This window comes from Pecten maximus, chromosome 8 (genome assembly GCF_902652985.1).
Source record: "Pecten maximus chromosome 8, xPecMax1.1, whole genome shotgun sequence".
NCBI classification, from domain to species: domain Eukaryota; kingdom Metazoa; phylum Mollusca; class Bivalvia; order Pectinida; family Pectinidae; genus Pecten; species Pecten maximus.
Window position 1 is genome coordinate 36,200,408 of NC_047022.1, and position 25,708 is coordinate 36,226,115.

At 36.0% G+C, this 25,708-nt stretch overlaps 1 protein-coding gene across 2 annotated transcripts; it reads left to right on the forward strand.

Moving 5' to 3' along the window:
- Positions 1-1,453: 1,453 nt before the first annotated feature.
- On the forward strand, positions 1,454-22,382 carry LOC117333362 (T-box transcription factor TBX2b-like). 2 transcript variants are annotated; one of them, XM_033892628.1, is made up of 6 exons: positions 1,454-2,006; positions 5,044-5,320; positions 14,920-15,066; positions 15,296-15,372; positions 16,689-16,858; positions 20,086-22,382. In XM_033892628.1, exons 1-6 carry the CDS (start codon positions 1,657-1,659, stop codon positions 21,174-21,176), a joined length of 2,112 nt encoding a protein of 703 aa, XP_033748519.1. In that variant the 5' UTR covers positions 1,454-1,656; the 3' UTR covers positions 21,177-22,382. The 2 variants fall into 2 exon arrangements, with proteins under 2 accessions (XP_033748519.1, XP_033748520.1); XM_033892629.1 differs by having other exon boundaries at positions 5,044-5,311.
- Positions 22,383-25,708: the final 3,326 nt, after the last annotated feature.

The following is a 25,708-nucleotide window of genomic DNA, read 5'->3' on the forward strand; positions in this document are numbered from 1 at the left end:
GCTAGACTCGGGTCTGATCTCGACACAATACCCAATCACACCTTGACTAGTTCTAGCTATACTTTTTAATTGCGTTAACACTTCAACGGTTCAGGGGCGATTATTTTCGTAAGTAAGATAATTGGTTTATACCTGCCTGACTAATCAGCACCATGTCCTACGATATCACGTTGGTCATGGAAAACACCTTTATCAACCAAATCGCCTAATCCCTAGAATTTGGGCATATTAGTGGCGTATTGGCGGCGACGAAAACCTGTGTGTCTGCGCAAATCGCCAAAGTTATTCAAAACAGAGTGTTAATTCTATAAGATTGAACCATCTGTTATTTTAAATGATTTTAAACATACATACAAACACAGGAAGATCAAAAGCGGACGATCATACTAACTATCTCTTTATATGCCTTATATCCGATAAACCGATAAACCTTTACATCATTTCGTTACAGGAAGAAAGGTGTGGCCCTAGTAGAGCTTAACTTGATGATGGCCTTTTGATTTTTCATTATTACGGTGGTGGCACGCGAATCAATTAAAAGAGAAAAAAACTTTCGGTGATTTTTACAAAAGATAGTCACATATGAGTAGATTTTAAAACATCGTTATAAAGATGGTAAATAGGAGGTGTTTGATTCCGTTTGGTTGGTGTGTCGGTGTGCTGAGTTCGTACTCGGTAGCACGACCCGTGTATGTAAGCTCCTCATCCGACTGGCGCCCGTGACGTTCGCCTACCGTGTCACTGTCTCAGCCGCTCGCACTTACATCTGTCATTTAACAGGCGCCATACAGGATACGCCCACTTTCAAAATTCATTTTTAGATTTTACGATGATTTATACTTAGATACGCATGGGTTATAATTTTAATACAGTTTTCAGTTATTTCTTTTTTATGGCAGATGTACATATCTAGTTATTTTGGTTTTTGCTTTTGTTGTTGAAAAATCCTTAAAATGATCACTAAATCGTACGATATTTAATAAAGTCGTCTTGGTGGGTGACGTCACACTCTCCCACGGTCCAGCCTGTCAATCATTTAAATATAGGCGTAAATTATCAACCGAACACTGAGATATGTACAAAAACAACTCAACGGAAACGGCAAACATTTAACTGACCAAACGAATGCTAGGCGTCATGCCTAACTGCAAAATACAAAAATTCGTTCGCATGGTAATTTGAGTGTACATTCGTGTTTTCTACAGGCGCAAGTGTGTGTCTAGTATATGATAAAACGCGTTACAAGGCAGAGCGAGGAGAGTGAAGGAGGCGGAGCTTCCTGACAGGTCCACACATAACGGAGAGGCTCGGGCTGGCGCCGACACGACTGAAGGCCTGATCGCAGGTGGACCTGTCATAACTGCACTTTGCCTGGCGATCCGATTGGTTCTGGAACATGTCAAGTGACCAATCACGACTCTCTACACATATGATAGTAAATAGTTTACCGTATACATGCCATATCTGAAGACTGAGATACTCCGACTAACAGGGAGTATGTTAAAACACACGAAACGTGTTATTTGACCACACACCGGGTGAAGTGAGGATACACTGTTATTCACAGGAGTACGGACACCGGTCCGATGTGGTGTTTACATGTTTACTAGTGGCATAACATTTAATTAGTTCAGGTGTTCTCCTCATAAAAAAAACATGATTTACCAAGGACCAAATCCGGATTTAGCGATGACGTATAATCCATTTCTGCTCCACAGACCGGCTGATTACACGTCCCTGTTGCAGCAGCATTATCTGTCGTCCATGTCCCTCCCCGTCCCCGGGGGCATCCCCTCATCCATCCTCCCAAAGTTACAACAGACCGTCGCCCGGTCGCCCCTCACTCCAGCGGATCTGCTTCATCATATGCACCCGAGACCGATCCGGAGTTTAGAACCTCCAGAACAAGATGTACAGGACGACCCAAAAGTGGACTTAGAAGGAAAGGATATGTGGGAACAGTTTCATAAACTCGGAACGGAGATGGTCATCACAAAATCAGGAAGGTTTGTATATTATTTTTTATTATTTCTGAGCCCCCGGGTCGTAGGTTCCCGGAGAGGCCTGTATGTGGGTGGCCCCCGTCTGGTACAGATCAGTGTCGCACCACTTCGACATTTATAGGCTTCGTTACATACAAATACGGCGACCTCTTAGCAAATCATTAACACTCGTCTTCTAATTATACTATCTCCGCTATTTACTTGTTATGTACAGTAGTATAAATAAACTTTATATTAACAACTGTTTTGTTTCAACTCAAACACACAATTTAAATAATGATAAAACCGTATTATATTAAATAGTTAATGTAATATATTACCGTCAAAGTTGATTGATATTTTCCCTTTTTATTAATTTATTATGACGTCAGTCATGGGTATGAAATATTAACTTTATCTGTGATGTACTATCACCGCGCTGTTCCGTATCCTTCCCTGTGCTATCAGACGAGTAGTTTAATACACTTTAAAACTTATTAGTATATCGTTTGAATTGTGGCAACCTATAATCTGCGGTCAGCGCCGGTGAGACTCGCGGATTGTCAACAAAGTATAGCCTTGTACTTTGTATATATACGATACAATCACCGACATATTCTCTCTCTGATACTTGGTAGATCATACAGGACAGCGTAACTCTTACTACAGAGGTTATTTTATCATTTTATAATGTAATTTAAAAATAACGTTAAAAATAAATATAATCCCGACGATTTTTAAACGCACATTTTTACCACTAAAAAAGTATATAAATAAACAAATGTATTTTGATTTTAAAATATTATAATAAGATACAATGCATAAAGCTATTAAAAGAGGTTAATTAATTCAATAATAGTATGTTTTAATATATTGCTGTATTCTACAGATTTATTACAATTCTTCAATTCAAATTATAATTTTATTTATTCATATTTATTAATGTTTCAAGTAAAGATTTGAGCTTCACAAAATCATATTTATTGTTGGCATTTTACAAATGATTGTCTTCAAATATGTTTATTTCCATTTTAATTAATTCTGATGATTGTTTATGCATACAAGTTGTTAAGTGATTCATCCATAAAATTAACTTATGATTTCTTAAAATTACTCCTAAATACAATTATATCTTAATAATTTTAAACATAATTATACTTTAGTAAATTAAATTAGTTTTCAACCGGCTATCATAAGAAATAGTTATTGAATTATTTGGTTTAAACAGTATGTATTTGTTCGAAAGGTTATTAAAAGAGTGCACAAAGAGAGAATAATGGAGAATTCGGAAAGAAGTACTTATATTAATGATAATCTGTCTTCTCTTTGTTAAATTATTGAAATATTTTTCAGTACTATTGTCTAATATCAGTATTATTATTACTATATACTTAGTATATCGTTCTACAATTACAACAGTTCAGCAAGGTTGCCAAACATGTTTTAAATTTAGGAAGGGGTCAATTAATTATTCCTAATGGCACAGATTTATACAGAGTAAATAGGAGTAAATCACTGAGTATTCCCCAAAGTAAAGCTGACAGATTGTCGTATATTTATCATATGTTCTATCCATGGCGTGTCACAGAGCCCGTCCCCCGGGACGAACCTACACACCTACCTAATCACCAGGCCCAGCCCCCGGACACCACCCTAATCAGCCTCCCGGCTATTTATCGTAGAACCAACGATAACAATTATAGTCTAAATTGACCTCATCTGCTTCCTTAAGTAAAACTAGGCGATACGTTTCTCGCCGTCTTAAACAGATTAGTGTCAACTACACGAGGTGTGCTGGTTTTGATAAAATTCCCAGTTAGCTGGTCGTAATTCCCTCTCGCCTTGTCGTAACACTGTCGCCATCCACATGTTACCAGGAATGGTAATTTACCTTCTGTAATTATGACGCCCTGTAATTTAAAAACAAAATCGTTCTCCTCACCCTACTTTAGATTTTTTTTTCCGCCATAGATTTGATATACCAGGGACGTATGTGCCCGAGTTTGTGTCAAGTATGTCTTTGTGAGCTGTATCACTATCGCCGTATCCATCGTAAACACAGTCTAATTAGGCTACGTAATATATGTGCTTGTTTACCCAATGCGCTTTATTTATTTACCAGGGATTTTTCTGTTAAAATCGTGTTAAATGATGTAAAGAAAAATTCTTTTAATGTAAATGAATATACATTTCCCGAGTGTTAATTTTGTGAGTTTCCCAGTGTTAAATTTGTGAGTTTCCTCGTGTTAATTTTGTGAGTTCCCCAGTGCTAATTCTATGATGTCCCCTCCCAGCGCTGAATGCCTGAGGGGCCCAGCGTTACGCCCCTGTTATCAGGATAACTTGGTTGGCCGGATAATCAAGCTTATGTACTATCCCTGCTGTCACAGATATACTGATTGGGTCAACCAACGACTTCCGAGTAGTTCAACACTAAAGTTCACCCTGATATTGATAGGCATGCTCCCATATGTGTTTTAAAAATCAGAGTTCATTTACAGATAAAATAACGTCATGCTAAAAGATCTAATTATTTACATGCTAAAAGATCGAATTATTTACATCATATTAGGAAATTTAATTATTTACACCATATAGGAGGATTTAATTAATTACACGGTATTAGGAGATTTAATTATTTACACCATATTAGGAGATTTAATTATTTACATCATATAAGGAAATTTAATTATTTACATCACAATTTAGCATTCCACAATAATAAATTATCTTGCCCGATACAAATTTAAGTACATCCCGTATTCATAAATTAACCCACATAAGAAAGAATTTGAAATAACACTATGAAAGTGAAATGTTTAGATCTACCAATACATGTAGAGTTATATTGTAAATTAAAACGAATGCTTCCTGAAACACTCTCTATCAAACAAATACGCTTTCCCATGTTTGAGATCCTGCGATGGACTATTAATGGGTTTTTTTTACTGAAAGTACATACATTTTTAGAAAAAAAATATTTAAGGTTAAACAGTGTCACTTGACATTCTGTTACAATTAAACTTGATTTTTCAAAATGAAAATATATTTTTGATTTTAGACGGATGTTTCCTCCGTTCAAAGTGCGAGTATCTGGTTTGGATAAGCGAGCCAAATATATCTTATTAATGGACATTTCCGCTGTGGATGACTGTCGTTACAAGTTCCACAACTCCCGCTGGATGGTGGCGGGGAAAGCGGACCCGGAAATGCCAAAACGGATGTACATCCACCCCGATTCGCCCAGTACCGGTGAACAATGGATGCAGAAAGTCGTCTCTTTTCACAAACTCAAACTCAGCAACAACATTTCCGACAAACATGGGTTTGTAAGTACAGTAAGTCAATCTTAATATTCATTATTAATTAAGTTATTTGACATAGAACATGGACGGATAGTAGTTAAACTCCTTAAGAGTCGGGTTTCGGATTGTGAAAAAAGAAATTACATTTCTTTTTAAATGATCAAGTCTAAAAAATATTTTTACAAGGCTACACACTTGAATCAATTGACTCTAGAGCAATATCGTTTAATGTTTTGAAAGGACACAATTAGGGTCTATTTATTCCAGTTGATAATTCACATACACCAATTAACGCCCTTGTTGGATAACAAAATGGCGAAATGGTACAGATGTTGCACAGATCAGGTTAGGCTTTTAAAGCCAGACAAAACTCAGTACATTCCCTTCCGCAGAAGTCGCTTGCACTTCAAACCTGCCTTTGTATGTAAGGACAAAGAACCCTGGAAGGAGATAGGTAAAAGTACTTAGAGAAAAAACCTGCTCGAGTTTAGTCCTACACGCTAGCCATATAACACTTTAGACCGCTTGATAGAAGCCGAGATTGGTCTGATGCAAACTCGGATAACTACACTTCAAAGCGTACACACAGTCATCAAAACTGGCCATCACACATCAGTCCCTCATCAACACCCTAGTCAAGTAAGTTTTTCTCGCGCGAGAAAGGCCAGACAACAATCAGATAGTAGATGTTGTACCTCATCCTGCCTTTGAAGGGTCAAACACTATGTTGGTTACATAGAACTAGCCAACTTTTGAGCATGTGAATAGCCGAATATTTCCCGGGATCGACCATGTTTTTGTTTTTTTTTATTTCTGATTGATTCTATTACATTTTTTAAATGAGATAGAATACATTGCTTAGAGTCGCTTATGCTAAGAATTTGTAGTATCTCATTATATTGTGGAAGTGTTATTACGTTCTATATAATGACTATCCATTATTATGTCAGTATCATAATGTCATTTTCATCGGGTTTTTTCCTTTTTTAACTGATACGATTGTGTGAGAGATTCTGTGTGATACGGTTAGTGATGGAAAGGGTGCCACTGAACACAGATCGGTCCTGATTAGCTAGATTTGTCACTGAATATACTGAATATTCATGACGTTCCCCAGAACACATCACCCACCTGCCCACAACTAATTATAATTCAAAAGAAAGGTAATTAACTATAACTTAAAATCAATCTGAATCTGCATACTCGGCGTGGTGTGAACGGAACATGTGTTCAGTTGCGTGTTGAACTGCGCGAAGAAATCGAGTACCGGTCACTATAATAAAGGAGTCGGACTGTGGAGGTGGTGTCATAGTGTCCGCATTTATAACAATGAGGCCACCGAAGGGGGTACATCACACACAACAACAGACGTAATATAATTATTGGCGTTAGGTCAGCGATAAAGGCACCAAACAGCTGCATCTGGCACCAGTGGAAACCATTTTACACCTCGCCTAGACTCGTGTAAACAGGTCCAACTTCTAATGATCGACGCGAGATTTCATTTACAGTGATGTGTTAGAATTAAATAAGAAGGTTTTTTTTTTATCTCATATTGCCGGAAAATTAGTTTTAATATGTCAGTAACAAGGAATTGATGCGGTCCGCCGCGGGATGGATTGTGTAATGTTGAGATGAGGCGATATGAGTATCAACCCCTCTCCTTTGTCTCAGCATTGCAGTTATCACTGGCGGATCGTGATCGAACAGAAAACGGGCACTTTCTCCACTTCCCTTCCCAAATTACTCGCCGTCACTGTTTTAATGTGAGCATCTGGTCCCAATTATGTCCGGATCAAAGAAAATATTCATATTTACACATATCGAGAGTGACAATTTTTCCGGAATGGATAGCCCGCCTTTGAAATTTAGACACTGCCAGAAAAAAATGGAGATAGAGACAACATGAAGCTGTGATGATATAATTAAGCTTACCCAAGACAGCTTCCGGGAAATACAAACCCGTCACATATAAAACACCAGTCTTAATACGTTTGTTGAAATATCCCTTTGAGTATGATTGACTGCAATACCTTTTGTTAATTAGTGACGGGGATATACAAGCATGGCTGGCGTATTACAGGAGGGGCAGACACGAGCTAAGCAACACGATTTCAGGAATTCCGTGAAAGAAATATGAAATTCCTCACGTGCAAAAAAACAATTTTAAATTAGGAAAGGATTTTAGGCTTTAAAGAACAAAATGTGAATAGAGAACTAGAATAAGTTTTTTTGTAGATGTTTATCGGTGGGGTAGGTGCCAGCAGTGTCGTTCAAATGACAAGACTTCAAAACTTATGTTCACAATCTGCTCGTGCTGGGTATCGATATTCACTGAGAAACAATAACCTCTCTGTCCAGTAGGCGACAAAAACCTTTTCAAATATGCTGAATATGTGTCAGTATAATTCAATTAGCTAAGTAAGATATTACTTACAGGGACCCCGAGGCCTGTCGTATGCTTGTCACAAAAACACCGGGTCACGGTGGACACAACTTGGTCAAATTACAAACTATATATAAAGTATTGCACTGCTATATGTGCGAAGTGATATAATTAATATCGAACTAGGAATGCTTAATAATAATAATAATAATCAGCTTGATACATTAGATTATCACCCCGACATACTGATGAGAAAATGTTATATTTTGAATATAGTATTTCTATGCTTTCGGAAATATTCACGAACATGTAAATTCGATAATTCAAATTTTATTTATATAGTTTTATAAATATTTTAATTTTGATTAAAAGGTATTTTGATATTTAAGGGAAATTAGTCTTTGACTGTTATACTGACACAGTGTAAAATAAAAGAGAAACACCAAATTGCCTAGTTCTGGTGAGTGTATTCTATTAGCTTTGTTTTGAACATTATTTGGAAGTACAACAGGTCTCGTTGAAGTTTTATTTCTACACTTAAGACAGTATAATTTGGGGGCGTATATATAGGTTTGTCAGAGATACATATTTCATGACATAATGTCGTGATTTAGGACACCTTCCATGTAATTAACATGGGACTTATATCTGTGTATCACCTGTCAACGCTACCTGTGTAGCGGTCAGGTAATGATGTAGCCCTCAGAACTGCCCAGGATTACATTCTAAATCCGACATCATGGACATATCTCCGGACTGAAGGTGTTATGATGTAGTAGGGTGGCACTGGGCACTGGTCAGAACTGTCCAAAAAGTCGCCAGCCAGACTGGTGACCAACACTTCTGAACAATGCGTGATTAAATAAGCGACAGCTCGCTAGCCTTACGTCAACCAGCGCCTGGTTCCGGGGTGACATGCTAGGTCCTGTCCGTAATACACCCAGTCATTCATCTGTATAACGGATACACTAGCAATATATGTAACACTGAATCAACCCGGTGGCTATGTACTACATACCGGCCGAGTACACCCGGAATATCACTCATCTTCCAATATCTGTACAAGTATATATTTGTATATATTTTAACATCCTAAATGCTAGTTATCGTGTTCTCTTTTGGTGGCTTTTATTGGACTCAATATTGGATGTAAACTTTAATTCGTTTCTTTTGATAGGGTATATGACAAATAAATTTCTATATATATAGAATTTCTATGTATCTCTTTATGAGGAATTAAAGAATGATGATGATGATGATGATGATGATGATGATGATGATGATGAATTTAAATATTTATTAGATCAGAACATTTTGTGGGTGTATTTTTTAATTAATTAGTTACTCCACATCATATTAATGATCTATCAATAATTTAGCTTGGCTATCATTATTATTATGGTTCTTTAACAGTACATTCTGTTGAAAAATTCGTGTAGATTTGTTTAAATCAACAAGATTCATAAAAATAAAAAGAATTGAGATTTTGTTATATTCATTATCTCTATAAAGTAATGAAATTAATTTTGAAAAAAAAATACAATTGGCTATGTCATTGTTTTAATTTACATTGGTCCTCATACAAATCAGTCTGTTACTACAGTATTTATGTTAATTAATTTACATGTTGTATAATTTCAGTATTGATCAACATGTTATAAAAATAGCATGCAGAAAATAACATTTTCAAAATTGTTCAATGTAGAAGTTCTGTTTGTTAAAGCTGACAGGTTGAGATGAGATTTGATGCAGAATTTGAAAAATATTCATTTGGATTTAGCAAAACATAATGTTTAGTAATAAATAGTGTATACAGAAATTGTTCAATTTTAAGATTTATTACACAGTGTAAAAATTAAATTCTACATTAATAATTTAAGCCTGTTAAAAAAAGGAAACTAAATTATACAATGACCTTTTATATCTGTTTATAATAGCATAATTTTATAAAGACTACATTCGGTCTTATTTATTATTTTAGGAGTCTTATCATATATTTCTCTTATAATTAACATATATATTATGGTTTTAAAGTGATAGTTTATACTTCCCTATTTTTGGGTGGTTTTGGTATTTTTTATTTGCAAAATGTGAATCTGTTATTTGAAAAATGAATTTGATATTTATTTATTTTCTATTTGTTTTTATATATATAATGAAATTCTAATTTTATGTCTAACTCTTGTGTCATATTTTTTTATTAGCATTTATTTATTTATTTATTTATTTATTTATTTATTTCGTCTGGGTAAAATTATAATTCCTTACTGAAATGTATACCTGTATAATAATACTGAATGCTTATAATGAATTTGTAAATAAAAATGTTAAAGTAATTATAATAGAATCTACTTGTAATTGTGTAGAAATATGTACCATGTAATTATTTTATAATAGCTCTAAAACGTTTTTCAGTTAATGTTTTATTTTCTTCTGTTTACTGGTAAATCCATCTTCGCTAGCCAAGGGTTCATAATTTCATATTTACCTTTGTAGGATTTAGCATTGTTGTTATTTTCGTTCCACTGCCACCTATTGGGGCCAGGGAACCATAATTTGAAAGCTTGCTTGGTCAGGGAAGATGTGGTAAACCTGGGGTGACAAAGTGGTCAACAAAATACTTATATTTCAGGTTAATTGATACAGAAATTCAGTTCTCAATATTTAGAAAATCTAAACATTCGGGCATTGGTTATATGGATAACTAGAGAATGTCTACATATCAGTTTAACTTAATAGTTTTAGTATTGACATATAATAATGACAAAGGGATTAGTCAGCAAAATAAGTTTGATATATTTATAATAAATGGTTACAATCCAGAATCAACATGCATGAAAAAAGGTTGTAAAACCACGATTAAAAATAATCAGTATAAAAAAGAACAACATTCTGTAGGTACATTTCAATAAAGATTTTTTTAGAAAGAAATATAGAATATCAGTAGAGAAATTTGATGTCTCTTAGACAAGACCTGGAGGAGAGGCTTCAGTGACATACACATCTGTAATTGGCCCGCTATACACGGCCTGACCTCTGTAGGGACACTCGATAGGGAGGGAGGGACCGCATCACTGATCAGGTCAATAAGGATAATACCTCGGTCCATTGTCCGGCATCGATGGCCTCTGGTCAAGATTGGCCGTAGTAACTTACATTTGTCAGTCGTGTAGCCATTGGCTGGGTGGTCTTCACTCATGAATATCCAGTGATCAGGCAGATGGTCAGTCTAAAAATAAATACTATTTTTATTGTTCGAATTATTGGGAACAGTACGGACTGATTAAGTGCGTTTTTAATATTTTATATTTAGTTATCGTGACGTATCACACACACCAGAACCTTACTTAGAAAACATGGTGATCGATAAAGGAGTTTTATAGCATGCGGTTTTATGTACAACTGCTTTAAAGTTTCACTGCATGTGTTGTAAAATTAGATTTATAATCAAGGAAACTTGGTCTTCAGTATCACTTTATGATTGAAACTTTGCATTATCAGTAAAATCACCAAAACATTGATGTAACATACAGCTTCCCGTTTTTTCCGCATAATACACACCGCGGCGCAGCCATTTCACAATGTAATATAATGTAAGTGCCCTTGACTGAATACAGAACTTACAAACATCGCTACATGCTGTTCTTCATTATCATATTGAATTTGGTATTGAAGAATGTTCAGTCATTCGTGTCTGCTATCGTTGTTCAGTCATCTGTGTCAGATATCGAATGTTCAGTCATCTATATCATTCGTCGATGTTCAGTCTACTGTATTAGATATCGAGTGTTCAGTCATCTGTGTCGGTAGTGAATGTTCAGTCATCTTTGATAGATGTCGAATGTTCAGTTATCTATGTTAGATGTCGAATGTTCAGTCATCTATGTCAGAATGCTCTGTAACCGTTTTAGTTATAGAATTGGAATGTTCAGTCATGCATACTGACGGACCTTGTCGCCAAGGTCCAAATCCGACACAGCGGAGGACTGTTATGTTCTTTGTGTGTATTGCTCGACTTTCGATTTCTTTGTTAGCTGTAATACTTTGATATAAAAACAAAGAGTTTCGTTAAAACCGGAAATGATCTGGGGAGACACACTGAGCCGGCCAGACTGCCATTTTAACCAGGTTTCGATATCTTCAGACATATCATGCTGATTTCTTGTAGTATTTTCCTCGGTCAAGTTTTACTTTGTATTATAATTTTCTAATAACTTCAAATACGAAATCCGACAAAGATGGATCCGACCTGCTTCTTTGAAGAGGCTTTTATGAAATCTTCAATTGATCCAAATATTCAGGAAATATAGATTCTAAGTATAGTTATTAAAAAATTAACTGCGACTTGAGATGTAATTATATAATTTTGTAATTTGATCGAATTCGAGCTTCATAGAATATTAACGGGTTAGTATTGAATTTCTATTCATTTTTGTTTTAAAGACTCGGAACTAAAGTGGTATTTTGACGAACGTTTTTGACAGAATCCTAGTACATTAAACAGCGTCTGGTGTCTGGGTGTTTGAGGGTTGATTTAGAACTCATACTCCCGCCGTTTCATCTCTCCTTCAGAACAGTTCTGTTCTATGCTTCGGAGTGTGGATTGGCCGCCTTTAGTCACACGGCGCCATGGCGAGTGGCTAATTGTTCACCAACACTCTCTGACTAAGGATAGTCAACTTTACGTTTATTCAAAATCAATTTTTTTCTTGTTTTGTTTTTCATCCATAAAAGACGTCTTGACAACTATTAACAGATCTTTAAAGTATCATTCATATTTGAATCAATTTAAATTGTAATGAAATAGTGTTTGTCTTTATAAAATGAGTAACTAGAAAGTAAATGATGTATTTAAAGTTGTTCGGGCTTGGCCCCTAGGTCCAAAGCTGTATATCATAGGCCCATCTATTGCTCAACCTCAGCTCAAGCCTTTTGTCAGACAGCCCTACCAGCCCAGGGACATTGCCAGCTTTAATCAGCTATCATGTATTGTGAACAGGGAACCACTAAAGCAAAAGGCAACGGACAAACGACATCCCCACTATATGATTTCATAACCGGGAGTCTGTTAAAAAGCACTCCGACACCAAGTAATAGACAATAAAATGTTATGGATTTCAAAACGATGTTTTTCTTTTTTCTTAAATCTACAACAAAGACAGATAAACTATTGAGAATGAAAATCTGTAAAAATATTGTACGGAATTGTAGAGTTTGAATAGAGAATTTACTATAGGACTAGATTGTATATACTCCTCTGGTTTTATTGAGGAAACTCTTGTGTATATTTCAACATGACTGAAGGACAAACAGGCAATCCTTTATTTTAGATGTTTAACGGTTCAATCACTTTAAATTAATAAAGAAATTTAATTTACAAATTTAAAAATCGCCATTCGCATGGTAGATATAACCTGGCCTTCAATAGAAATAGGAAAAACAGTTAAAAAATAAAATGAAATAGTTTTCTAAAATTAAAATCAGTGCTATCAGTAACTCCTTAATGATTAAATTGTAGGGTTGACATAAACCACAAATAACCTACAGGAAAATAGAATAACGACTTGTACAAACTGTTAATCTCCACAGATATTACAGAAACAGGCCAATACATCGCTGTATTGACACATGACACAATGCTAATACAAGATTCATTCATTTCTCATCCAACTGATAATACATTAACATACATATATATATATATTAGAAAGAGGTAATATTACTCTTACTTACAACACATATTTAGTTTGCCTTTAGCGATATGATAGTGGAGCCGGACGAGTGATATAACAGTAGTTTTAATGATATTTGTGTAGTTCGATTTGTCTACAGTTCACCCCACTCAATAATAAATAAAAATTAACATGAAAAAAACATAAATAGAATATTGTGAAACCTGAAAATGTGAAGTAATGTGTCAGTGAACGATAAGATCTCTCTACCAAGCAACCAGATTGTGGGACTGTCAACTTCACTATTTTGTGGCACTGTTCAATGCAGACATGGGACGATGTATATTTGATTTAGATCGATCACAGATTGGTATTTTTATGAGTGAAAACACATGGATCGAAATGAAAATAAAACTTCTGACCAATGTTCACTGAATTCCTGGAGGGCTTTGTATGACAAACAATCTACGTGCGAGAATAAACAGTCTTGAGGCCGTGTTGTCAGTAGTGCCAACAGCATTGGGTTCACCCGATGACAACAAAGACCATTATACATATGGACTGCGATAATATTTTCTTGCGGCACTTAATTCTATGTTTCTATCTGGCTACCTGTGTGATGTAATTAATTAAGAAACACAGGTGCAAACTGCATCACCTTTGAACACAGAGCAGGGCCCTGTCCCGCAGCCCAGGGTCGGCGATAGCCTGCCAAGATAACGTCCTGTCTGGCGCAGTACAGACCCACCAACCACTGCTAATTGAAAACAGTAATTGTAATATGGGCTGACAATCAGACTTTGATTTCGTTTTTCTTTAGTCAAGACATTTTGTTTCATTTCTTACATCTTTGAGGTTTAGTATTTAACGACACGATTGTACGATTTCAATTTTTGATCACAGGTAGGCGAATTTAAATTTTTTATTCAATTTACCCACAAGTCCCGACCTATAACACCTGCACGGCTGTTTTTGTTTACGATCCGTTCCATAACACAGAATGTAAATAATTGAAATGATAAAATAGTGTGTTCAAAAGGATGTATAGATCTTTTACTAGATGTACGCTACTCCATCTGAGGAGTTTATGTCGCTTTACCTGCTCAGGTGTACACCTAAAATCACGAGCCGAACACGCGCTTTGATTCATTACGTTTATGAGGTTATATGCACTTTTGAGGAAAAAAAAAGAGAAATCACGTGAACGTCGGAAACGTTTATGTATCCCGTTTGAAAGTGTATTAAATATTTATTAACAGTGTTTGTTCCTGCGAGCTAGGTTCCTATCGGCTTTAACTTTAGACACAAGTAGTTTAATTATTGATAGATCTTGTAATAGATAGCCGAATGTATGCATTATTGAGTATTTGACAATGCAGTTGGTAACAAAAATGAAGGTTGGGTCAGAGATTAAAAAAAAAAAAAAATTATAGACAAATCCCTCGTTGCCTTTTTAGTGACTTCAACGAAATGTAGATGAGGCAATGTTTATACAGTAAATAACTTGACATTTTTCTTATGAAACTCTTTGTTAAAATTTTGCTCAAAACCATTTTAATTTCTATGTTTTTCAGACGATACTGAATTCCATGCACAAGTACCAGCCTCGTTTCCACTTAGTTCGTGCTAATGACATCCTTAAACTGCCGTACTCGACGTTCAGGACATACGTGTTTAAGGAAACTGAATATATCGCGGTTACTGCCTACCAAAACGAAAAGGTAAGAACCAACATTTGCACAAAATGATCACGTTATTGATATTTCAAACTTCCTTATAGGACATGGAATGTCGTTTACTAAGTTAAAAGGTGAATGCATATTCTTCGTACTTGTTTAAAGTCTGTTTAAGATCATAGTTAGGGACCATTTGACTTAGTGAAATATTATCAGGGTATATGTGTATGATATAAATGGTATTCACTTCAAAACACCAATGTTTATATTGCAGATTACACAGCTGAAAATCGACCATAATCCGTTTGCTAAAGGGTTCCGAGATACCGGAAGCGGAAAGAGAGAGAAAAAGTAAGTCACCTTTGCTCACACCCCCTCTATCACCATACATAGGAATACGTAACGCTAGAGTAACCAGACACCATAAAAGGGCATTATCAATAACGGACCACACATTGAATTGATTTGTCAACATTACCGCAGGCTCATCGCGGGGATGGGACCACACTTGAGTTCATTTACAGTGCGTAAGAGGGTATGGACGGAGGAGACACACATTCTACTCTAATTCGTCTGTTTTTTCAATACTGACACGGGTAGGGTAAACAAACCACAAATTTGTATGACAATTCAATTTCACGCGGTAGTTGTCGGTTACTGTATAGGGTCCCGCTCCTTATTGTACGTCAGACGACATGCCTTTGATGGGGGACTAATGTGAACCTCCCGGCTGTAACGGATACAGTAGTGGTATTGAGGACCGTTCTCTGTAATAAACCCCAGCTCTATAACTCTCACTCGGATAATTATACCCCAAAATCGCAACAGTGAAGTTCACATCTCCTGTAGCGGTTTACGTCTCACTTAAGGCCGACAAGGTCATCATCGGTGTACCTGTACATACCTGTAAATGTAGATAATCTAGATGCGCTTCATCCCTCCTCGTAACTGTAAAAGCAATACATCACACTCCATCATGTTTAATATCCACTGTTTTCAAAATAGATGCTTAAATAGTTTTTATTCAGTATCTAATAGAAAACTCTCTAATTGTTCCTTGATTGGTTTAGAAATGAAGTGTGACTAATGAGCGACCCAGACAGAATAATAGTATGTCATGCTGTATACCACTTCCGACAGACCCTTATAACCTTCCCGAGAGTACCGTCGATAAGGACGCTCTGTCTGACGGCCGACTCGTGCCGGCGCCATTACTCAACTGTATGTGAATGGGAGAGAGAAGGCCCGACATAGCACTGTGTCCGGTTGGTCGCCCCCCACCGGACCATGTGTCCCGTGTAATAGGGAAATGTTAGACATAGTTACTGGGATTACAAGGACTATCAAACTTTGTTTTAGTGGCGGCTGGGCATAGGCAATACGGCCAGAGCGTCACGAGGGGTGCCAAAGTTTGCGTGAGTTTATCTCCTTACAAAGGCAACCCTCTCTAACTAGCTCGGTTGCTAGCCTAAAATTTGCTACCAAAGGACCTGCTATGAAATGTCTCGTCGAAAGTCTAGCTTTATTTACAGCCATTTTCGTTTTAGTGTAAAACTTTTCAATCAAATGCTAAGACCAAAGAAAACAGTTCAAACCCTTCATTTCGCTGCGACCTTCCTTGTGTAAACCATTTGCTCTTAATAATGATTTAATGTGGTTATTTTCAGACGTTTGATGTTACAATCTTCCCAGCAACACTCGGCAGTCACACCGGACGGTCGCAGGGACGACGTGAATAGCGAGGACGAAGACGATGCGGAAATATGTGTTGACGATCCTGATGACGTATTGGACGATCAGGAATCCGTGCCCACAATGAGCTCTCGAATCATAGAAGGTATGTATACATTCAACAGATCACATTGCGCTAAGTAAATTGGTAAATATATGGGCGGGGATTGTGTATTACTGCCGGCGCCTCTCTCAGGCGCGGAACTGAGCACCTCGTCTTGTACAAACACAGAAGGGGCCCAGTGATGATCAAGCACGCCATAAACCTAGCTCTCCTCGAGTTCCTTTAGTAGTCTTGTTAAATACCATTCATATCTAAAACCAGCTAACAATGTAAAAATGGATTTGTGTAATTTAAACAATTCAATATTCGAAGTTAAACTTAATTAATAAATTAAGAAAGATTCAATCAAAATGAAAATTGTCGGAAAAGGTGGACATTTAAATCTATTGTGTAGAAGTATTTGCTATAGTTATTGAAAAGTGAATGCATTCATTAAAAGATAATGTTTATTTATGAATTTAAACTTTAACACGTTGACAATTATCAATCCAGTTTAAATGACAAGGTAGCAGTGCTTTATCATTGACGAACTGTTTACACGGAAACTTTAAAAAAAAAAAACCCATTGTAGGTGTAGCTTAAGAAATAAGTAGATTCCTTTAAAGTAACACATGCCTCTCATTTAATGTGTAAAGTTCAGTGCTATCTACACAACAAAATGTATTGTTTGCTGAATAGCATAATTTTAGTTTATCGGAATTATTGGAGATAAGTTAGGTAATTCCGTGTGCGGCCCCTGACCCCGGGGCCCCGGGACTTGGTGGGTTTAAGGACACCTAGATAACCTGGTTTGTCTGGCGTCGCCGGCAAGTGTGGAGTGTATCGGGACAGAAAGTGTTTCTCCGCTCACCCAAACGTAATTGTAATTTCGGTATGGAGCCGAAATGTTGTTAAGAGATAAAGCCCTGCCGGAGCAGATACGCAGGGCGACAATTATGGGCAATTGAAAAGATATACATCTAGAGAGAAAGTCGTTTTCTTGTTGACAGTGCGACCCGCCAATGTTGATACCTTTATTTTTAATTATAGCCGCCAATGCTCACGTAACACCATCACATCCACTTGTAAATGACATTCGCCAGATATCGTAGGAATTGTCGCTAAAACCCACTGTCGCCCTAGGAATTCCCATCTATATCACAGTAAATAGTCCCGGCATTTAGGGGAGTATTTAGTCTAGGCGGATGTTCTTCCGCGTTCGCACTTGACGTGCGCGGTGAAGGCAATATGTGTGGTATTCCTGTCTGGTGAATGGCGTGCTTATCATGACAGTTCTGCCTACCTCTGTCAAGCTCCGACACTTTTTGACAACACGATAACAACTTTTAAGTTCCAACTCTATTACAACACTGGTGCCGTACACTTCATTTTCGATAGACCTCGTGTCGCAGCCGCTGCAGTCACAAATTACTCCACGGCGTCAAAGTAGGGCCTATCTCTAGATCACAGAAAGATAGCGCTATTTACTGAAATTATGTTTATTTATTTTTGCAGATAAACGGGTTTGTTTACCTTATTACAGACATTATATGATGGAAATATTTGGTTTATAAAGAAATATCAGTATGCCAAAACATTTGTGGCGGAAAGCAGTCATTGTACTTCATCTCGTATTTCATCAATATAGAGAAGGTTTTACCACTACACCCTCTAAGTATTGTATTTACCATCAGTTGTACCCATTGTACGTATTACTCCCTGTCTATAAACCACGCCCTTCAGGAGAAAAATGAGAATACTCTAGTAGCCACTTCCGGAAAAAAAACTCGCGTCGATGTTTCGACCCTGTCATCAATGTAACGGTTAATATCATATATTATAAACGTGCAAATAGGATTAGGTGAAAGATAGGCGGAGTAGAGGTCGTGATGTGTGGAGTTATGTAAGTGTTTATGCTCGACATAAGGGGATAATGTTAGTGATAATGGTTGTGCCGATAGGTTGGTTTGTTTGTGTCCGGTTAGGTGAGCCAGGATTACTTACATTTTATCATAACTCCGTTAAACTTGAAGAAACGTTATCACTTGTAATCACGACCCACTGAAAGAACCCGGCTAATTTAGATAACATTGGATATTTAGCGAAAACTTGACAGATCCTTTAATCGATGATAATTATGAATCAATTTTACCTTAAGCGTACAAACACTGTTTTCGTGGAGCTAGAAAGTCGGGAATGTTTCCCATTTTATCAGAGTATTTGTCCAAACGTGGATAAGGAACTAAACAACAACAGTGGTGTTAAATTTCTCGACCTCTCGCGTTAAATATGACGTAACTGCTATTTAACCTCTAGCCAACGTCTATATCGGAATTCGTCGTTCTATAGACCTCCCCTATCAACATTTTAATGTTGTCATAGTACACAATTAATCCGAGGACGAAAAGGCACACAACAAGTAGCACAACTAGGACTCGCTTTGGTTTAATTTATTTTAACAGTGTTCGAATTATCGCCAATGAAATATATTTATAAGATTTAGGACCTGCACAAAACTCGCCAGCAAAATATACCTGCAAATATCTCACGTATGCCTACAAATATCTCACTTGTTAAATATAAATGCAGATATCTCACCTGTTTGCCTTAAAGTTTAAAATGATGAACTGCCATAAGACATTCCTACTTTCACATATTAAGGCATTAAAAAGATAAGATCTAACTTTATCAATACAAGCAGAGAGATGGTGTCCCGTGTCATTTGATAGCGATCAGAATAGAAATTACTTTATTCAAACATTTCAATAAAGACATTATAAAACCAGAAGCGGTCTCTAACGGAATCATTAAAAACTGGATTTTTCCACATTTCATCTTTTGATAAAGCGTCTATTGAATAGCTCATTTCTCAGTGTAGGTGTCGGCAGGAGAAAGGCGACTGTAGGGTGCTGTGTTACACAAGGTACCTCCTCTTAATGCAAACTATCAATGGACGACACTTGCTTTGTCAACTCATTTAGCTGTGTCTATATAGACAGTCTCAGAGAATAATTAAGTTTACGTGAGGGGCGGTGTCGTCTATTCTTGTTGGGTTGACAAGAGGTGTGAGACAGAGGTAAACAGTTGGGAGTGTTTGTGAGGTGTTACGGTATGATGTGAGCGGACCACCTCTATAGCTAATCTTCTGCTTTGAACTTTTATACTTTAATGATCCAACAGGTAGCAGAAAATCAATTACAGGTCGTAAAACGAATTCATATTTTAAAATGAACACATCTAAGTTATGTTTGAAATGGGTTACTAAACGAAACTTTGTTTGTATGTTTCAGAAGCTCAACGACTTCGAACAGAAGAGACACTCGCACGACAGGCACTTGAGCGAACCTCGCCCTCCCCAAAACCCGAATCTGAGCCAGATAGCGACCACGAATCAGCTATTCCGTCTGTTCAGGAACCCAAATGTTTGGAAACTCGTACTACCCCAAAATCACCAACAGAACAAGTTGTGACGTCATTTGTTCATACCCAATCAAAAGACTTCATTTCACGGCGTGAGCAGCGTTCGCCTCCCGTCATACCACGTGATTCTCCATGTGACTCAACTCATGACCATGAAGCATCATCTGTGAAATCGGAAACGGAAGAAAGACTTTCTCCTCCCCATTCAGAAGAGGAACGATCTCCTCGTAGCTCTGAAGAACGCGTTTGTAAATCTCCGGAGAGGTCGTTCCAAGAGCGAAGCCATTTCTCGACCAAAGACCACACCAGTCCTCCTAATGTCACAGTTATCCAACCTTCTGTGACGCATCCAATATTCCCTTACTTGTATCCGTACAACACGTCAGCATCCTCATTACCGTATCCCATGAGTCATTTGTTTTCTGGAAATTCGTCACTTCCGGCAGCACTGCCATTTCTTCCTACCTCAGGACACACGGACATTAGTAGCCATTTACCTCACACGCATCCAAGTGCGCATGCATTATCTGCGTTAGGTCAGCTTCCGTTTCCTGGTCATTTGTTGCAATCGAATTATTCTAGTCTGAGTCCTTCAATGAACGCTGATAGTGCACTGTCTCCGCCTTCGTCGCTAGGACCAATCTTTCCATCAAGGAGCAGCCCTCGGTTCACCCCATACTCCTTACCTAGTACAAACACTACCATGGCAACGAGTACGTCGCCTGTTGCGGCGCCGGGCCTCCATATTAGTGCTCATTCTCCACCCCATTCATCTAGTGTCGGGATCACTCGACCTTCACCTATACGACCACGTAGTCCGTTGTCTTCTCGCATGCCTCGTCACATTTCTCCAATAGCAAATCCAAATAGTGAACTCAAAAGCATCGAACGCATGCTTAATGGTTTGGAAAGGAAACGGCTGGCCAATCGCGAGAGGCAGTCTATAGGTAGTGCTAATTGAAAGGTTTGATGGTGACAATGGTGAGTAGCACCGACCCTTGCTCTGACCACGACGATGTGTACGACGATTATCCCGGGTTCATGCGGTACCACATCAAATAACGACGAGTGCCGGACAATCGTGTGGCTGAAGGCTGGTAGTTACCAGTAGGATTTACAGCAGATCAGTGAGTGGATTACAATAGACAAGAGTAGATCAGATTTCACGGTTACACTCTATGGACTCAACACTTTGTTTGAATCAATCTGCTCCATACCGCGGGTGCATTCAGTGGCTTTGTCGTCCAGACTCTTGCAACGTGCAAAACATAGTGCTGTCTCCGCAAAAACGGTTACGTCTGCCGCCTGAGATATGTGCTGAACAAATAGTGCAAGTAAATTCCCGTCAGTGGCTGAAATAGAGCTACTAGGCTACAAAGAGTCATTTTTAATTTATTTTATACAGTTAGATATTCTAATGTGAATTGATCAATATTATTGTTTAAAATTATGCTTTGTGTTGCTGCAGATGAACAGATACGCAATGTTATTATTATACTTAAATAGAAATATTATATGGGAGCAGTGCAGATATTGATTAGAGGCAGTGTGTCTGGGACTTTATACACACTTCTTGGACGTCTCAATGGTTACCGAACCGTGACGTCATTTGTCTTTTCTCAGGTATAACGTTCTAATTGTATTGTTTGTCTTTCACTGTAGTCTTTTGTTATACAAGTATACAACTTTTTTTACTACGATCTCAGCCGTTCTTTGTTTCGTTCTTTGTTTTTCGTTGTCTGTTCTTGTAAATGTATTATTTTGTTGAACTAGAAATGAGTGTTAACAGAAGTCTTCAATTTTCACAAATATATAATTTAGATAGACCCTAAAGCCAATTCAATAAAATGTTTCTTTCTTTCAATATTAATATCTACATGTAGGTTTAAATCTTTACGTTTAATGTTAATGCTTCACCATGCAATCTTAAACAATTTCGCAAGTTAGAATTTACAGCGTTAAAGTAACTTCAGCTATTTCAATACTGTATCCATTATCTCAGTTGCTGGTAATCATTCCTTGTCTGCCCCAATGTATTACTGGGCTATCACTACTAGTTTTTCGCCTTGTTACCATAATGTGTGGTCGTCTTACCTGTTGCAAACTAATGTTACAAATATTTCATTTTCTGCAAAACGTATCAAGAAATACAATAAAATGTATTAAAAAAAAATATTGCTTTAGTTTTTATTAATATATATCATCCAATAACAGCCCTTCTGGGGACCCTACTGATGTTTTATTTATATTCCTTATTGTAATTCACATGTGGAACCGTCACCACTTCATTTACATTCTATTGTATGGAGTGGGAAATAATGCCCTCATATAATGTACAAAAAATATATAAATGTTTATTTAAACACGAATCAATAAATTAGTGCAGAATTTGCTCAATAATGCTAGCACATAACTTATAGGAAAGTATAAGGTTTTTTCACACAATAACACGTACAATGCACGTATCAATCAATGTCATTTGTTCATAATGCTCTCTTTCGTTAAACATAATTTAAATGATTTGTTTGAAATGAAGTTTTGAAAACAATGTTTTTTAGAACTATTTTCGCAATAGACATTTACGACAATCAGTACCTTATTTTATGGGATATTCGCACAATATCAATGTCTGGTGGATATATACTTATAATCAGTTTTGGTTGGGTTAATTATTGTTTAACGTCCTATGAACAACTAAGGTCATGAAATTATAATTTACACATCTTTAACGTGCTAAGATATTTCTTGTCTTATTTCAAAAGTATGAATCCACAGCGTTGAAATTGATTATCTTATACTTATTATTTGAAGAAATACATAACGAAATATAATTAATTGTCATCCAATAATCAAAAGAAAGTGGTGGCTCAAATTAAAATGAATGGACAACCTGTTATAAAAACGAAATTTGAACGAAACATTTAAAAACAACAAATGTCTTTATGCTCGAATAATTATTGAAACCTATTTCTTACAGGATAAATAAAATTAATGTTATTTATGCTTCCACAAAAATGTCAAGGACACTACTACTATCTTTACCCAATGATAGTAATATGATGCCGATACTGGTACAATGATAATGCTATAAATGATACATAATTTATTTGCAATACATACCAACATTTCACTACAATACTTAAATGTAATTTACACAGACAATACATAACTATTTATATATAACCCAGCAAAACACTGCTTCTTATACAACAAAGGTTAATGTAATTAACTTCCAAATGAAACTACCTTCATGTTCAATAAAATCCTCATCTATAAATAATAACATAACGAGGACTTCTAACATTATACCATAGAGACTTAAACAGCTACAACAGACATAGTTTACTTATAAATACCTAAATAAAATAAATACTTTTTATAAATCTACGACGTTAACATGACACAGCCCAGGGCTACAACACATTATTTAATCCATGTAACATACATAACGAAATCATGACACCAATGTAGCCTTGCTTGATAACGTTACAAGACCGTTACTATTTATAAAGAGAAATATCACAAAATAAACCAAACTTATACCTGTTCACGATTACACTTGGCATTTAATACCTGTTATTATAGAATAGACAGTACGAAATTTTCTTAAATACACAATCTACATAAAGATTTAAAATGTTATAAGTAATATATGTAATGATTAAAGTGTAGGATAGCCTTAATGCCAACAAGTTATACGGAAATCAATTTTACTCCTATAAAAATTCTTTGATATCAATCAACAGATAAAATATAGATAAAATGCAAAATATTATAAACGTATCAAAACAACAACAAAAGTAAAAAAAAAAAAAAAACGGATATCGCTCGTATGCACATGTGGCCAGGTCTCCCAAACCGATGTTAACCGGAATTCATGTGAAAATAATTATTTTCTAAATATAGTGATTAGGGGAATTTCCCTTAACGTTTTGTGTCAATATTCTTAAAGTTTATAAATACGTGTAATATGCAAGCATTAGGTGTATGTGTCATTGGTTAGCATTACAATAAATAATTTCGTATGGCCTGTTCTATACCTATAGGTATCAGATCAACTTTGACAATAATGTATAACATCCCAAAAACAAATGCAGTGCCATTGTACTGATAAATATAATAAAGACAGCAAACAATTTAAATATTTGTAAACAATTAATATACCAAATTTCTTTCACTTAATACAATACATATGATTATATTAAATTAATTTAAATACAGTAAATCTGGTATGATTATTGTAATGTTATGTAAAATAATAGAATAAACAAAATAAATATATATCCTGATATTTCCATATAATACGAATAATAAACATGTTTATAACTTATTTATGTCCTTATGCCTACACCATATACACGTCACAACATATTGGTGACACGTATTGTTTATAATAGGAATACAAAATCCCTTTATATCCTTACAGTTAATAAATATCTGCAATGCGTAACACACATCTCTTACACAATAGACCTTAGGGGTTCCTTCATATCTTTATTCTGTGATGGTTACAATAATTATTAGACTGATATAAAATTAAAAAGTAAAAACATTATTTACACACCAATAATAATTATGTTAATTCATTAATATTCATATAGGATAAAACAAACAAAAACAGCAATATTATTCCAATTAAAAAACCAAGAGCGATATATCACCGAGATATATATTTATATAGAGACACAAAGCACCCGGGACATACGACCAGGTGTTCTCGGGAAGTAAGCGTCTTCTACGCGTGTTATATATGGGTCAAATTCGTATATATTTTACAAACATTAAACATATATAGCACACATAGCTTAACACGTGCACTTGTTGGTAATACACTGTGTATAATATACCCATAACAAATACTACATATCATTTAACATTTATATGCAATATTCAAAACAACTACCATATTATTTTATATGAGAAATACATGCACGCGTGTTACTTTATTACGATTATATCTATATATTATCAACAAAAGTATTGTGTTACATTTATGCAAAAGAGTTAATAAAATATCCCCACTCAGTGATCTATTTAATATAGTAAACGAAAACATAGAGTAATTATACCTGATCATGATATCATAACAGCATATAACATTGCCATCAACTTAATGGCGGTATATATATATGACAATATCACATTAACACAATACTACTCCCAACTTGATAAAAAAGGTATTTTAGAGTCACAAAATTGTAAACAAAAAAACAAAAAAACACACAAACAAGAAAATCAGCGTTTCCGAATAGATATTACATCATAGTACATAGATTGTTTGCGAAAATCAAAAAAAAAATCGCCATCAGTTTAAATTATTTACTTTCTTTTGCATCACCCTATCGATACCTGATCGATTTTGTGTTCAGTTTTTGACCGATTTCTATCATCAACACTTTAGGGCCTTTGGCATCACTGACGAGTCCTTGTAGAATTAAACATAGGCATGTATAGCGCAGTTAAATCCATGTTTGTCTCTACTGTAATAACCTC

Bases quoted from the DNA above. Each gene is read 5' to 3' on its own strand.
- LOC117333362 (XM_033892628.1), top strand. From the start codon at position 1,657: ATGATTTACCAAGGACCAAATCCGGATTTAGCGATGACGTATAATCCA. The intron at 15,373-16,688 runs GTAAGTCACCTT...GGTTATTTTCAG, and splicing joins AGCGGAAAGAGAGAGAAAAA to ACGTTTGATGTTACAATCTT. The intron at 16,859-20,085 runs GTATGTATACAT...TGTATGTTTCAG, and splicing joins GAGCTCTCGAATCATAGAAG to AAGCTCAACGACTTCGAACA.